Genomic DNA, 15,169 nt, shown 5'->3' on the forward strand with positions numbered 1-15,169 from the left:
GTAACTCAGCTTTCATCTGCCTTCCTAAACTTCCCTATCTTCCACCCTTTAGGTGCTCAGCTTTCCATGCCTATCCTGAATTTCCCCACTTTGCTTGGTTCTTCCTTCTGCTGGATTTCATGGCTAAACTTAAACATTACCTCCTCTAAGAAGCTATTAATAACTCCAAATGAAAGGCATCTCTCAGTCCTCTGATATCTGATAACATTTTATCTGTGGTTTACTTGAAACAGCTATTTTCTACCTTATACTAGAGTCACTCATGTGGAAATCTGCTCTGGTTTGAATGTAGCCCCCAAAGTTCATGTGTAGAAATTTTGATCTCCAATGCAGTGGTGCTGGGGGCAGTGAGCTGATAGGAGGTGTTTGGGTCATGGGGGCACCACCCTCATGAACGTATTAACAGTGTTGTCACTGGCATGGGTTCCTTCCTCTTTCTCTACCCATATCCTTCCACCATGGGATGAAACATCAAGTAGGTCCTAACAAGAAGCCAGCCTCCTGACCTGGGACTTCCCAGCCTTCAGAACCATGAGCCAAATACATTTCTGTTCACTATAAATTACCCGATCTGTGGTACTCTTATAGAAGCACAATACGGACTAAGACAAAGTCTAATCTCCCTTTCCAGACTACAGACTCTTTGAAGATGAGACCGACATTGATGTATCTACTAACACCTTTAGACTTTACCATAGTGTCTTGAACAGAACAGGAATAAGGTTAATGAAAAATAATATAATGATTTTTTTCTCTGTACTAATAGTGAGAATTTAGAAATTAATTTTAAAGTATTCAATTTGTTAGAGGAAGTCAACTAATGATCAAGGAAACCAGTGTCCCTCTGTTGTTCTGATACACTTAATATTTGCAATTTACTTCACTTTCCACAGTTTCATTGAACAGGTTATTGCTTGCAACACAACTCAAAGAAAAGCCCTATGCTGAAGGCTCAATACAAAGAAATAATGACATTGAGGATGATGGTGATAAAAAAAAAAAAAAAAGAGGAAAAAAAAGCATACCATTGACTGGCTGCCAGGTAATTTGCCAAATTTGGAGGAATTAGATGAGGATAGCAATCTAATTTAAAATTCACTTGGCGTTGTCTCTTAGTAAGTTGGCAACTGCCGGAGTCTACCTCCTTTTAAACACAGCTCATGTTAGGTGAATGAATGGACTTGCATAAGGGAATCTGGGTCAACCATAGCAATTCCACTGTAAACTACAAGGCACCAACGGAAAGTATACGATCATAATTCAAGGATTAGAAAACCATTGTCTCCACTGCAGAAGGACCACATTAGTTCCTTTTGAAGCAGGTAAGCAAATGACCATCTTGTAAAGCTTCTGACAGTCAAAAGGCAAGCACTTCTGAGTTAGGAACGCAGTAAGATGTCTAGATAGAAAGTGGTAAGGGGTCTTCAGATAATACTTGTGGCTAGTCCACGCTTTGTGCAGGCTCTTCTGAAGTACCAAAGCCTAGGCTCAGGTACAGAGGACAATTGCTCAAATTTCTCTTATGCTCATCAGACATACTGCTTCCCATCACTAGTCCTTCCCGCTACAATGATGGCTGAGTCTGTCACCAAAACATCACAGCTTCTGAAACAAAATCACATCTCAAATTCTCATACTTGCACACTTGTATTTACAAAACTATTTTAAAATAAATCCACTGAGGAAAGATGAATCACAAGAAAGATTTCAAGTTAAAAGAAAATGATTTTGCTAGAACGCCCTTTTTTGGGGTGGGGCTAGAAAGCATAAAATTGTATTCTCTGATTTAAAGACTTAGGGACCCTTAAAGGAAAAGGAGTTCTGATGAAATTGAAAGAGTAAGTCACATGGCATAAGAAATCGGCAATGCATGCATTTTCTCTGTCAGTATTTAATAGGTTAAAGAATATCAGTGAGGATGAATCATTTCTGTTTGAAGCATAAAACTCACTGACACAGAAACAAAGACACTTGGAAACTTTATATTCTTGGTTCTTTGAACAATAAAGGGCCTGTCTAGTCAACATTTGGAGTAATTTTTCCCAGGGGGATTATTACTATTTGAGAAGGATGAAAGAGTAGCATTCTCATGATACATTTTTATTTTCTGAGAATAAAATCTGTCTCTTTAGGAGGCCTCATTCTGGATGTATTTAGAAGTGTAGAAAAAAACATGGGGCCTGCCACAGTTCTCAGACATCCTCTTCTAGCTGTAAAGACAAACACCAATCTGGAGAATTAGTTCTCAAACTCTAACTTCACAAAGCGTACATCAAGGACAGGACACACTTTCAGAAAGCCAGGAATAAGATTCAACGCTTCTAAGATTTGAGTTATTCTGCAAATGGGTAGGGGAGGCTTGGAAATAAAAGCCCAAGTAATTAACAGAGAATTTCAAACCATGGACGAAAAGCATCAACATTGCATTATAGTACAGTGCTTTCCTTCAAGATCTCTGACTCAAGCAGTTTTCACAAACTGAGGTGGGAATTCCTAGTACTCAAACTATGCAGTCAACTGGAAAGAAAATGGGTTTTCAAAGCCAAAACTGATGAAACCTAACAGCTATCAACCTGGGACTAGCTCTCAGGATGCTTTGGGTATGTTTTTCCTCTAAAATGTGTTCTTGTGATCTCTCATTCTGCCGAACTGGAAAAAAAAAAAAAAAAAAAAAAAAAAAAAAAAAAAAAAAAAACTGTGAACACACAGGCAGCGGAGCGCCTTATTGACAGGTGAAATCACACAGCCCTTACCATGCTCCAGAGCTTTCATGGGAAACCAGAAGAGGATGAGGGAGTGGACCAACGCGTTGATGCAATGACCCCAGAAAACCTACGGGAAAAGAAACCAGGGGAGTCAGGAGCTGCCCAAAACGCTTGACCTCTGCGAAACTCTCAACAAACACCACATTGTGAAAGATCCTGGCCATGCACTGCTGCAGGGCTCCAGGAGTAGCATATTATTCTTGAATTTGAAAAAAAAAAACTCCACAAAAATCAACTATTTATTAATTTTCACAAACGACTGGATTACCTCCACATCATATTACTTTAGTTGCAAAGACCTAAGTACCTGCTCACATGTACGCAGACCAATACAATCTATCCACATGTGAAAAATTCATTCTGATCAGTTTTCTTTAGCATTGTAAGAAAGACAAAAACATTTTACAAACATCCAGAAAAAGGGTATCAGGTGAAAATTGTTAAGAAGAGACTAAAACTGTGTTTTTTTTTTAACAATTAAACTGTGTCAGGGGCTGATGGGATGTCTTCAAAGCACTGAAAACATTCCACTTGTAAATTCCTACAAGGCATTCTCACTCTTTTGTTTTACTGCTTCAAATTCATCTCATTAAACTTTTCCTTTTATTTTTTAGGATTTTAGATAATATGCATATTTGAAAATTCTCTTTATTTCCATGTTTAAGAGGTGAGAAAAAAGAACACAAGGTTTAGTTTATTTTAAACTTTGGTTTTATTAACACATTGCCATCATTGTTTTAACCACTGTGATGATAGAACTATTAACTATTAAAGCCAGATTAAATTGATTTAAACATCTACAAGTTGTTGCTGGGAATTATCATGTAGTTTGAGCCTAAGTAGTAGTGAGGCAACAGAAAATAGTGGAAATGTTATTATAAGACAATGGGATTTCCCCTGCTTTAAATGTTCATTTTGTACCATCACTGACCTATCTAAAAAAAAAAAAAAAAAAAATTTTTTCAAAGTGCCTGCAGATAAGTTTCCAGGCATTCTCAGCTCTTACTTACTTCCTACCTCAAATGGCCTTTGGATTCAAATTCTGTAGAAAATGGATTGATGTGGGTCACATTTTCCCATTAGTGGAATCATAGTCAACAAGGATTGGTAAAATCCTCGGGTCTCTTTGGATATGGGAGGCGGTAGGACCAATAAGGAGCCCTTCTGTGTCTTCCCTGCCTCAGATGTAACCAGTGAGCCTCCCCAGAAAAAGGTGGCTGTGAGGGACGTCAGGACCATCAGGCTCAGAAGCAAGGCCCTCGGAGGTGACTTGAGGCCTGAAGAGGTGACTCCCTGTGTCCTTCTCACTGACGGCCCAGGAACCACGCATGCAAATCAGGACCACCACCAGCACACAGCACTGGAGCTGAACTGCGTGAGGGACCTCTGTCTATAAACCTCTGATTCCCTCTGCACAAAGACGTGAGGCAGAAAAGAGGCCGTGCAGCCACGCTCACATCTCTCCCCGCTGCGCCCAGGCACACATCTTTCTTTGGATGGGGTCACCCAAGCACTCTGCCACTTTCAGCCACAAATGGCATCTGTGTGGCAGACCCCTCTGCTGTCTCAGACTGCACGACCCCTTTAACACCCCATGTGGCTTCGGCGAGGGCTTGTCAGTACCACCTATACCTTTATTCTTTGAGATGGAGTTTTGCTCTTGTTACCCAGGCTGGAGTGCAATGGTACGATCTCGGCTCACTGCAACCTCCACCTCCCGGGTTCAAGAGATTCTCCTGCCTCAGCCTCCCAAGTAGCTGGGACTACAGGCATGTGCCACCATGCTCGGTTAATTTTTTGTAATTTTTGTAGAGACAGGGTTTCTCTATGTTGGTCAGGCTGGTCTCGAACTCCTGACCTCAGGTGATAGGCCTGCCTCAGCCTCCCAAAGTGCTGGAATCACAGGCATGAGCCACTGCACCTGGCCCCCTGACTTTTTTTTGGTCTCCTTTCTGATTCTCTGGTCCAGAAAAACAAAACCAAACCAAACCACTGCAACTCATGTGATCCCTGAGTTCATATCTAGCCAATTTTACTCACTAGCTAAAGAAACATTTTGTTTAAAATGACAAACCCAGCAACAGTTAGGTAAGCTCCCATCGGGCCTCCACATGGGGCTGCAGGACCGTGCAAGGGAGGTCTCTGACGGCAGAACCTGGGCTGTGGGAGCTGCTGCTCACACTGATGTCAGGGGCTGATGGGGAGAAGCAGGAAGAAGTCAACACCCTGGGATTGCGGCCCACGCAGCATGGACCCATTGCCTGAGAAGGTGTCTTGAAGTCACAGGGCTTGTGAGTGGGTCACATTCTCAGGGCTTCTCAAATATTACTTCTTAATCTTCAAATACCTCATAGGCAGATGACTAGAATCAAACAGCCATGCCTTTCTGAGGTGACAATTCTGAGATCACACCCTGTTTACCTTTGTGTTGAAGCCTTCGCCGTTCTGGGTGATTTTGTAGAGCTGGGGAAACCTGAGCATGCTCTCCTGAGTGCAAGACCTCTCGAAGATTCCCAGAGTGAAGGGCGGCAAAGCGGTGAAAATCTGCAGGGAAAACAATGAACCATTACGAGCAGCCCTTCCCCTCCACAGGGCTGCAGCGCTCCCTTCTACCAAATGATGACTTCATTTCCAGTAAGCCCCAACCTGAGATTCCATGATTCACAACTCCCTAGACACCCTCCAAACAAAGGAAATCAACGTAAGACCCTTTTTACGTTAATCACTATAAAATGAATGCCCCGGACACTAAAAACATCATAAATTATCTGATTAGCCAAGATTTCTTGTTAAATTAGCAACTACCCTCCTTTGTAAAATGAGGACTGATGTGGAACCATGCCGCAGTTAGCTTTGTGAAGCGTTGCTTTGTTTTCCGTCGCGCTAGCTGAGGTACAATTTACAACTCTCCATCCTGACATTATACTCAAATTTCAGGAAGCAAAATGTACTTCACCCATTTATTCATTCAACAGACATTTACAATAAATGAATTATGGGCTAGATACTGTGATAAGCACCAGGCATGGAGAGATTTACACACAGAAGAAGAAAGAAGGAAAGGAAGCTGGTCCCTGACCTCCAGGAACGCCATCTACTGCAAAAGTGGGGGAGGGGAGTGGGGCAACAGGTATAGAGATAAGTCTATAAAAAGCAGGGCTCTGCAAAACTATTCACAGCTGCAGGGGAGAGGATGCAGAAGGAGAAGGGAGAGTCACCATAGGATTCTTGCACCAAAGAATATCTGACCTGCAAGGTATTGGATCAGCAAGATTTGGCAAGATGATAGGGATGAGGGCAAGGAAGCATTCCCACGAGAGACGTGCCCCTTACAAAGCTTTGAGCCATGAGCATGCCTGTTTGGGGGTGTTGAACAAAGTTTACCAGAGGCCACTGTTTGGACTGAGCTCTTGTACGCAGCCCCAGCAGACCTCACCAAATCAGAATGGTCGTTACTTGTCCTAAGAGCTGGGTCATCAAACTAAACTTTGAAACAGGCCAATTTTCCAAAAAACAGGAGATTCACAGCAACCAGTTTAACTGCGTCCCAGAAAGGGCCCAGTTTACCTGAGACAGCAGGATACGGAAGTCCCCTCTGTTTAACTCTGTAAGGAAAGTCACTTTGAAACAACCAATCACTTTTTGGAGCATTTGATCTGTGAGGTATTGGACGAACAGGATTTGGCAAGATGACAAATCCTTGTTTGTTCTGCTTCTGTTTCTTTAGCCTCTTTCTGCCTATGAAGCTGGCCTCCTCTGCTCGGCTCATCAGAGCAGAGCACTCATTCAGTTTCATGGAACCCAATTTCAGAATGGCTAATACAAGCCAATTTGATCTTTAAATTGTTGTAATTTTGTCTTTTGATGAGGAACCTTCTAAGATCCACAGAATGGTGGCTGGCTGAGGGTGCAATGTCAGGCAAGGATAGGAAGGAGAACAAACAATCTCCAGTGACAGTGAGTTCTTGGGCAAATGGTGCCTTTCAAGACTGACTTTCACCTGTACTCACATTTGTGTATTAGAAAGATAAAGCAGGAGCTGAAGAAGGTGCTTGGAAGAAACATGTCATTTTAACTCAGGACATGTTGACCCTGAGGGTCCTTCTCCTGCTTGGTTCTGGGCATGGTTCACAGAGCCTGGGTCACTTGCTGCTGAGTGTAAGCAACCCTCAAATCTCCACCCACAAACTGAGCAAGCTCTCAGGTTTGTGTGTCTCTAAGAGAATTCTGAACTCACACTAGCTATTTGGAGATGGAGTATGTGGCCAGAGCAAGCTGTTCCCACATCCATTGGGAGCAAGCAATCAGGTATGCGGCGAGTAGAGCCAGTGAAACTCTCATGCTCTTCCTTCAGCCCACAGCAGAATGGAAGGCAGCCTGGGATTTCAGTGTGCTGCAAAGACTTCAAGGAGAAATCCACAGGAGACTTGCCGCACTCACTTCCCTCACAACGACAAAAGTTGTCTGTCTGTTTTATGGCTGTACAGAGCTTTCCAGAAGCCAGACGCCCTGTACACTTTCTTAGTGCCTACCCTCATCTCCGTTGCTCAGCATCAATGTGTACATGTGATATCATGCCTACTGTTTCCACTGCAGTCTTTTTTCTTTTTTTTTTATTTTAAAAAAAGCTTGAGAATTTCCTTCTACCCATCTTCAAATTCTCCCCTTCCCTTCCTCACCATGCTATAATGAAGCCCAGCAAGCCTACATATTTTCTACTCTGCCTATAGCATAATACACACACACACACACACACATACACACACACACACACACACACACACACACAGAGGCTAGGGATCATAACTTGTTTCATAAAATGTTGACACTGGCCAGTCGTGGTGGCTTCTGCCTGCAATCCTAGCACTTTGGGAGGCCAACACAGGAGTTCGAGACCAGCTTGTGCCACACAGTGAGTCCCTGTCTAAACTGAATAAAATTAAAAAATTAGTGGGTGTGGTAGTATGTGTCTGTAGTCCCAGCTACTTGGAAAGTTGAGGCAAGAGGACTGCTCCGGCCCAGAAGGTTGAGGCTGCAGTCAGCTATGATTGCAACACTGCATTCCAGCCTCGGCAACAGAGTGAGACCTTGTCCCCTGCCAACCAAAAACGTAGACATTATTCGCATTCTTCTTCATCATGCTTTTCTTGCTGACCAATACATTACAGAAAGCCCTCCAAATCCCTTGGGTTTGAGGCTAAGGCAGTCTTTTAATGCTCACATAATAAATCATATTATGGATGTACCCTTTTTTTTAGCCATTCACCCACTGACAGGCATTCATTTTCTTTCCAGTTCTTTGTTACCACAAATATTATGTAATACCTATCTATATTACGTTATAACATATAGGCTTTTTCTTTTATCTCTATGGGAAGAAGGCACAGCAGTAGAGTTGTTGCGTAAAAGGATACATACATTTTTAATTGTACTAGATTCTGCCTTTCAAAGCATTCCTCTCCCATTGCAGAAGACAATCACAGCCTTTTCCCTGTTTCCCTGTCAGCAATGGTTGTTACATTGGTCTTTTAATGTTCCCCAGTCTTATAAATTAAAGATGTTACTTCTTAATTTAAAAAGTTGCATTTCCCCAACTACAGGGAGTTTGAGCACGTTCTCACATGTTTGTTGGCTCCCTGGACTTGAATTGCTGTGAAATGTCTACTCATGTCTTTTGTCCACTTTCTATCCATGGTTGATCCTCTTTTTGAAGAGTTCTTCGAGTAGAACAGATATCAACTCTGTCTTTCTGTCATGAAATTTCATGCAAATGGACTCTTTGTCTATTGGTTTTTTAAATGGGTTCTTTTGCCATATAACTTTTAACATTTAAGTGGTTGAGAAATGCTTCTTCCGTGTGTCCAGCTGTGGTTACGGAAGTTTCCCCTCTGTGAAAATTACATGTTTTCACAAGTGTCTTGTAGGATTTTATTATTTTATTTTGCACATTTAAGTCTTTAATATGTACCTGTAATTAATTTTTCTTTACAGGAGTCCATTTTTTTTTTCCCAGATGAAGAGCCAGTTGTAAGAACATAATTAATTAGGCCAAACTTTCCCCATTACATTGAAAGATCACCTTTAAGGCTTATCAAATTCTCATGTATTACACATCTAGAATCTCAAACAGAAATGTAGTTCTAGAACCTCCAATTTATTTGTCAATAACAGGGACTTGATTATGGTGGCTTCATAATATAGTCTGATATTTAGCAAAAATAAGTCTACTTTTAGAATCTTTTTGAGCAGGCTTTATATATTTATTCTCAGATACTTGTCAATTTCATTTATAATTTAATATGACTTTATTCAACTTCCCCCTTTCTTCCCAAAACATTCATTTGTTGGGATGAAGTCTCTGTGGAATCACATATATTTATATATTAATTTTAGAAGAATTGAATCTTTTATGATATCTAAGTCTTCCCACACAAGAAAATAGTATGCTTTTCCATTTGTTCAGTAATACTTTTTTTAAAAAATGTAGGCACTGTAAACATTTTTCCTGTGCAATGTATAGTTTTAATTGCTTTTTTGAAAGAATTATTGCTTCCTTTGCATTTCTAGGTGTCCACTGCTAGAGCAAAACAAAAGAAAAAAAGCTATTTATTGCTAGGCTAGAAAAAGGCTATTGATTTTTAAAATATATTTATCATTTATCTGGTCACTTTATCAAATTCTCTTATAATTCTAGTATTTGACTACTGGTATTTGTTTGTTTTCTAAATAAACAATCACATATGAATCTATTTATATTACCATATGTCTGTGAGCATATTTGCATAAGTACAGAAATTGTTCACTGTTTTCCCAATATTCGTGATCTTCTCTGCAGTTGCCAAAAAAAAAATAGAAAACAATGACAAATTATATAGTGATGGCAGGCATCTTGATTAATTTCTTATTTTAAATAAAATCATTTCAGAATTTTACCATTTTGGGCAGCATGCTACTGGTTTTGTAAATAGTCTGAATTCTGGTTAAATGACTTTTTCTATTTCTATTTTATTTAGAGTTCTTACTTTGGGAATGGCAGCTGAATTGCCTCAAATAATTTTGTAGCATCTCCTGAGAGGATCGTGTTTTTCTTATTTTATTGATATAGTAATATTTGGAACGATGTTTAATTCAGAGCCTCTTGTAACCCTAAAATAAATCTTACTTTGTCATATACTTTTTCTTTTAATATATTATTGAACTCCATTTGCCAATATTTATTTAGAAATTATTGCATTTATGTTTATAAGTGAAACTGGCCCAGTTTTCTTCTTCAAATGATGCTGGCTTGATAACAAGATTCATTTTCCACAACAGGTTAAATAATATTAGAGTATTCTCTGCACTATAACAGACATAAAATTTAGCTGAAATCCATCTGATCCTATTAGCATTGGTCCCTGGTGGTTTTTCTGTCTCATTTTACCCACAAAACAAAATGATACAGAAATTTGATTATGGATATAATGAATATCTCCTGGCAGCATTCATTCATCTTTTAGGAAGATATACAAGTTTCAAGCCTGTTCGTTGTTGTTGTTTTTGAGACAGAGGTTTGCTCTGTCTCCCAGGCTGGAGTGCAATGGTGTGATCTCAGCTCACTGCAACCTCCGCCTCCCAGAGCAATTTTCCTGTCTCAGCCTCCCAAGTAGCAGGGACTACAGGTGCACACCACCACATCCAGCTAATTTTTGTATTTTTAGTAGACACGAGGTTTCACCATGTTGGCCAGGCTGGTCTCAAACTCCTAACCTCAAGTGATCCACCTGCCTCGCCCTCCCTAAGTGCTGGGATTACAGGCGTGAGCCAACATGCCCAGCCTCAAGCCTATTTTAATGCTATTAACTTGTTATGAGGATTAGTTTGAGGAACAAAGACTTGCTACTTTAGCTGGCTGGTGAAATCAAACAAAGAGTAAATTTAGAAGAAAAAGGAGAGAAATACTGCTTAAAGAGTATGACAGGAGGAACCCAGCCCAGAGAAGGATGATTACCAGCAAATGCCTTCCTAATCACAAACGTTCTCTCACAGGGGGTCTCTAGAATGATCCTGGACTGGAAGAATTGCTAAATAGGGCATGATTGGAGCAAGAATGGCCACACTGGAATATGGATTAAGATACTTAGGTAACAGTATCCAATCCATGTTAAATGTTTCAGATTTGATCATTATACTTTGGTTACATAAGAGGACGATCTTGCTACTATTGACTGAAGTATTAAACAGTAAAGGGGCATGATGTTTGTAATACTCTGCTAGGTCAGAAATAAAGGCATTCACTTGTGTGTGCATGAGTGTAGGCACGTATGCATGTGTGCAAGTATGGAGAAAGAGAATGCAATTGGGGAAAGATGCAATAAATGTTGGATGAAGGGCAAATAGCAGTTCTTTGTACCTTTTTTGTAACTTTCTTCTGAATTTCTATCTATACAAGTGTCACCAAAACAATTTCCATGGGGGCAACTCCATGTTCCCAAAAGGTTTGGCCCCTCCAGTATGAGCAAGTCTGGAGGCCAGGGGCGCTTTTGGGTTCACTTGGCAATTCCATGACCATTCCATTCAAACTGCTGGCACTCACCAGAAGCCCACCTCAATGCCTGGTAACCTAAGCCCTTTCACCCTGAAATACACATTTTTTTTTTTTTTTTTTTTTTTTTTTGAGATGGAGTCTTGCTCTGTTACCCAGGCTGGAGTGCAGTGGTGCAATCTTGGCTTGCTGTAACCTCCACCTCCTGTGTTCAAGCAATTCTTTTGCCTCAGCCTCCTGAGTAGCTGGGACTACAGGTGTGCACCACCACTCCCAGCTAATTTTTGTATTTTTAGTCGAGATGATGTTTTACCATATTGGCCAGGATGGTCTCGATCTCTTGACCTCATGATCTGCCTTGGTTTCCCAAAGTGTTAGGATTACAGGTGTGAGCTACCATGCCAGGCCGAAATACACTTTTCTATCACAGTGTACTCTCTCTATAGTTTGGGGGGCAGAAAGACTGCATAGAATATATTCCCAACCATAGGGATGTGCGTAACAATAACTAGAAAAGTTGGTGGCTCATGCCTGTAATCCTACCACTTTGGGAGGCAAAGGTGGGAGGAATGCTTGAGCCCAGGAGTTTGAGACCATCCTTGGCAACATAGCCAGACCCTGTTTCCACACACACAAAAATTTTTTTTTAAATTATCTGGATGTAATGGCACTTGCCTGTTGTCCCAGCTATGAAGGAGGCTGAGGTGGGAGGATTGCTTGAGCCAAGGAGGTCAAGTCTAGAGTGAGCAGCAATGGTGCCACTGCACTCCAGCCTGGGTGGCCAAGGAAGACCTGGTCTCAAAAAAAGAAAGAAGGAAAGAGAGAGAGAGAGAGAGAGAGAGAGAGAGAGAGAGAGAGAGAGAGAGAAGAAAGAAGAAAGAAGAAAGAAGAAAGAAGAAAGAAGAAAAGAAAGAAAGAAAGAAAGAAAAATGGAGAGAGAGAGAGAGAGAGAGAGAGAGAAAGGAAAAATTGCAATATCTCTGAGATATTCTTTGTTAATCTCGGGTGGTGCTCAGGAATCTGCAGTTTTCAAATCGACCCTGGTTATTTTCTTGCAAATGGTCTGTGGGCCTTATTTAGACCAACACTGCCCTCTAGCCTCTCAGCATCTTACACATAGTAGGCACTCAATAAAATCTGCTGGATTAATTTGAATTGGCCAAGACTGCATGGAGCTAAGAAGAGAATCCCTCATGCCCTAAGCATGGAAATCAGTCTAAAATCCACTCATGCTAGAAGCAGGTGATATATATATACCTGTCCTTGGCTCTACAACAGAATCTCCTAGGTCTCACTATTTTGTTTATATCATAGGGATGTGACATGCGCTTGTGTGAAGTGTCAACTCTATGACACCTGACCCTTTCATGCACTGAATAATCGTGCGGCATTCTGCATATTTCCCCCAAATAATTGCATAACTTTAACCTGCTCAAAATAGTTTCAGGTTCTGCAGAGTTAGCAACCTCTGGTCTCCCCATAGTACACAAAGGGAAGGCCCTGGAACCCCTATCCATGGGTAGGTGGTCCGAGTAGTGTTTCTGGCACAGGAGAGGAATGGACATCAATTTTATCCTGTTCTTACCACTCCTTATCTTGGTCTTTTAGGGCATCAGTATCAGCAAGAAATGTGCTAGTACACTTGGCAGCAAGTTAACATAGTTACTGACTCATCAACACATTTTAAACTCAAGATCCAGAGGCAGTCCTCCTTGGAGGCGTCTGAATCCACATATTTGGCCCTCTTAATCTGCAAGCTACCCAGGACCAGCGCAAACTGCTGCATTCAGCGTTTTACGCCAGCCCCCCAGCACTGAGGTTATTCAATTAAGGGGGTTGAAAGCACAGAAGACTTAAATATCTAGCCGCCAATGGATAAGCACACTAAATATTTACAGCACCACAGGTTTTATTATTGAATGTCTGGTAAGTTCCATTTATATCTATCTATGATGGCTGCTGCAGAATGTAAATTCCCATGGAGCAGAGTTTGGGTACAAGACAAGTGAGAGAACAATTCAAAAAGCAGGCCATTCTAGTGTCTCTAGAATGCTCAGCGACAAGCCCCTTAGCTTTTCCTGCCAGTGAAACAAAAAGCAAGAAAGCTAAGCAGCTACTGAGTCATTTTAGCTAGCGTTTATATTTATTTCTAGCTTCTGAATTCATCAGAGTAATAAAAGCAATAAAAAAGGAACTTGAAAATCATAAAAAATACCATATGAGCTGATTACCATCCTTCATGGTAGCTGGAAGTCAGAATTCATTATTTTAGCTCTAACTGCAGAAGAAAATGTTCTTCCACAAGGACAAAGACCCTTTCAGGAAGGACAGAAGGGACACCAGATCACACACTGTATATTTGTATCTATGTTTAAGAATTCAGAACAAAAATAATGAAGTGAAATGAGTTTAGATGTAGTTCCGAAATTTTTACTTGAGCTAAAAACACGAAAATGTTTCACAGGCATTCTGTAAGGGGGTAACAAGGGTCTATTATCAAGATATATGGGTTAATAATTTCATGGGTTATTCAAGAATGATCTGCTTTGATTGAAACCATGTGTGGAGAGTTTGGGCTTCTGCAGGATGTTTCACAGCAACAAAGGGCCCAAAGATGTATTTGTGCTGCCTGCTAAGTATACAGATGATTGACTTAGATACACTTCCCAGACATAAACAGTGAAGAAATGTCACTGAAGTTCTGCATGCTATCAGATAGAGATGAAGAATGCTTACCACATTGTACAGGCCGATGCACCAACGTTCAAATAAAATCTGCCCAGAAAATCCATTAACAAAGGCGAACCAAAGCTGAAAGAGAAGAAAGTTCATGAAGTTTTATATCAATATTGACCTACATGTTTCCATTCACTGAAGAAGTCGCGGGAATGTGGACCACCAGCTGGACACAGCTGCCGAAGAATCAGGAGCCACAGGACTGCAGCAGTTCTTTCATGAAACACAGACTCCCGATATCACAGACACCATATTGTAAGGAAATTTTATATTTAAGGCATACATCTATTTTAAGAGATAATATGCCCATGTTCATCGAAAAATACTTTATATTTAATTTGTACTTAATACGTTTGGTGTCAAAACTTTCCCGTGGACTGGAGGAGTCTCGACTTCACATTCTTGTTTTTCTCTAAAGTTGATTTGAGAAATACAATTTGTCTTTGTAGGACTTTCAAACAGATATAAATCAGGAATGAAAAAACAACAACAGAAACTCCTCTGTTGGTCATGTGTGTTCTGAGTTCATACAATATTGAAGGTCAAAACACAATAATATAAATGAAACATTCTCAAATCATTTTTTGAAGTAATGAGAGATGTATGAATAAATAAACAAAATGTGGACTGTTATTCATGCCTTCAAGTAGTCTATGATTCTAACCGATTATGCAAGACACAAAAACAACTACAGAGCCAAGTGCCAGGATATAATTAGTGCACGGCAAGGGATAAAACACTGTCAGAGGCTGGGTGTGGTGGCTCACGCCTGTAATCCCAGCACTCTGGGAAGTCAAGGTGGGTGAATCACTCGAGGTCAGGAGTTCGAGACCAGCCTGGCCAACACGATGAAACCCCGTCTCTACTGAAAATAAAAAAAATTAGCCAGGTGTGGTAGCACATGCCTGTAAACCCAGATACTCAGGAGGCTGAGGCAGGAGAATCGCTTGATCCCAGTATGCAGAAGTTGCAGTGAGGCAAGATTGTGCCACTGCACTCCAGCCTGGGTGATGAGAGAGAGATGCTGTCTCAAAAAAAAATATTAAAAACCAAAACAACAACAGAAGCAACAACAACAACAACAACACAGTCAGAGAAGGCAAGATCACCCAAAAGTAATCGGAAGACAGAGGCAGTAGGACGG

At 40.8% G+C, this 15,169-nt stretch overlaps 1 protein-coding gene across 1 annotated transcript in view; it reads right to left on the bottom strand.

Annotated features, from left to right (window-relative positions):
* Positions 1 to 15,169, bottom strand: part of ATP8A2 (ATPase phospholipid transporting 8A2) — a 653,421-nt gene that overhangs the window by 175,404 nt on the left and 462,848 nt on the right. The window contains exons 28-30 of the mRNA XM_039473330.2: positions 14,026 to 14,100; positions 5,187 to 5,309; positions 2,754 to 2,832 (exon numbers count right to left, since the gene is read on the bottom strand). Coding sequence (XP_039329264.1) covers positions 2,754 to 2,832; positions 5,187 to 5,309; positions 14,026 to 14,100 — 277 coding nt within the window. The remainder of the gene's footprint in view (positions 1 to 2,753; positions 2,833 to 5,186; positions 5,310 to 14,025; positions 14,101 to 15,169) is intronic.

The sequence above is a fragment of the Saimiri boliviensis genome, chromosome 16 (genome assembly GCF_048565385.1).
Source record: "Saimiri boliviensis isolate mSaiBol1 chromosome 16, mSaiBol1.pri, whole genome shotgun sequence".
In the NCBI taxonomy this organism is placed as follows: Eukaryota; Metazoa; Chordata; class Mammalia; order Primates; family Cebidae; genus Saimiri; species Saimiri boliviensis.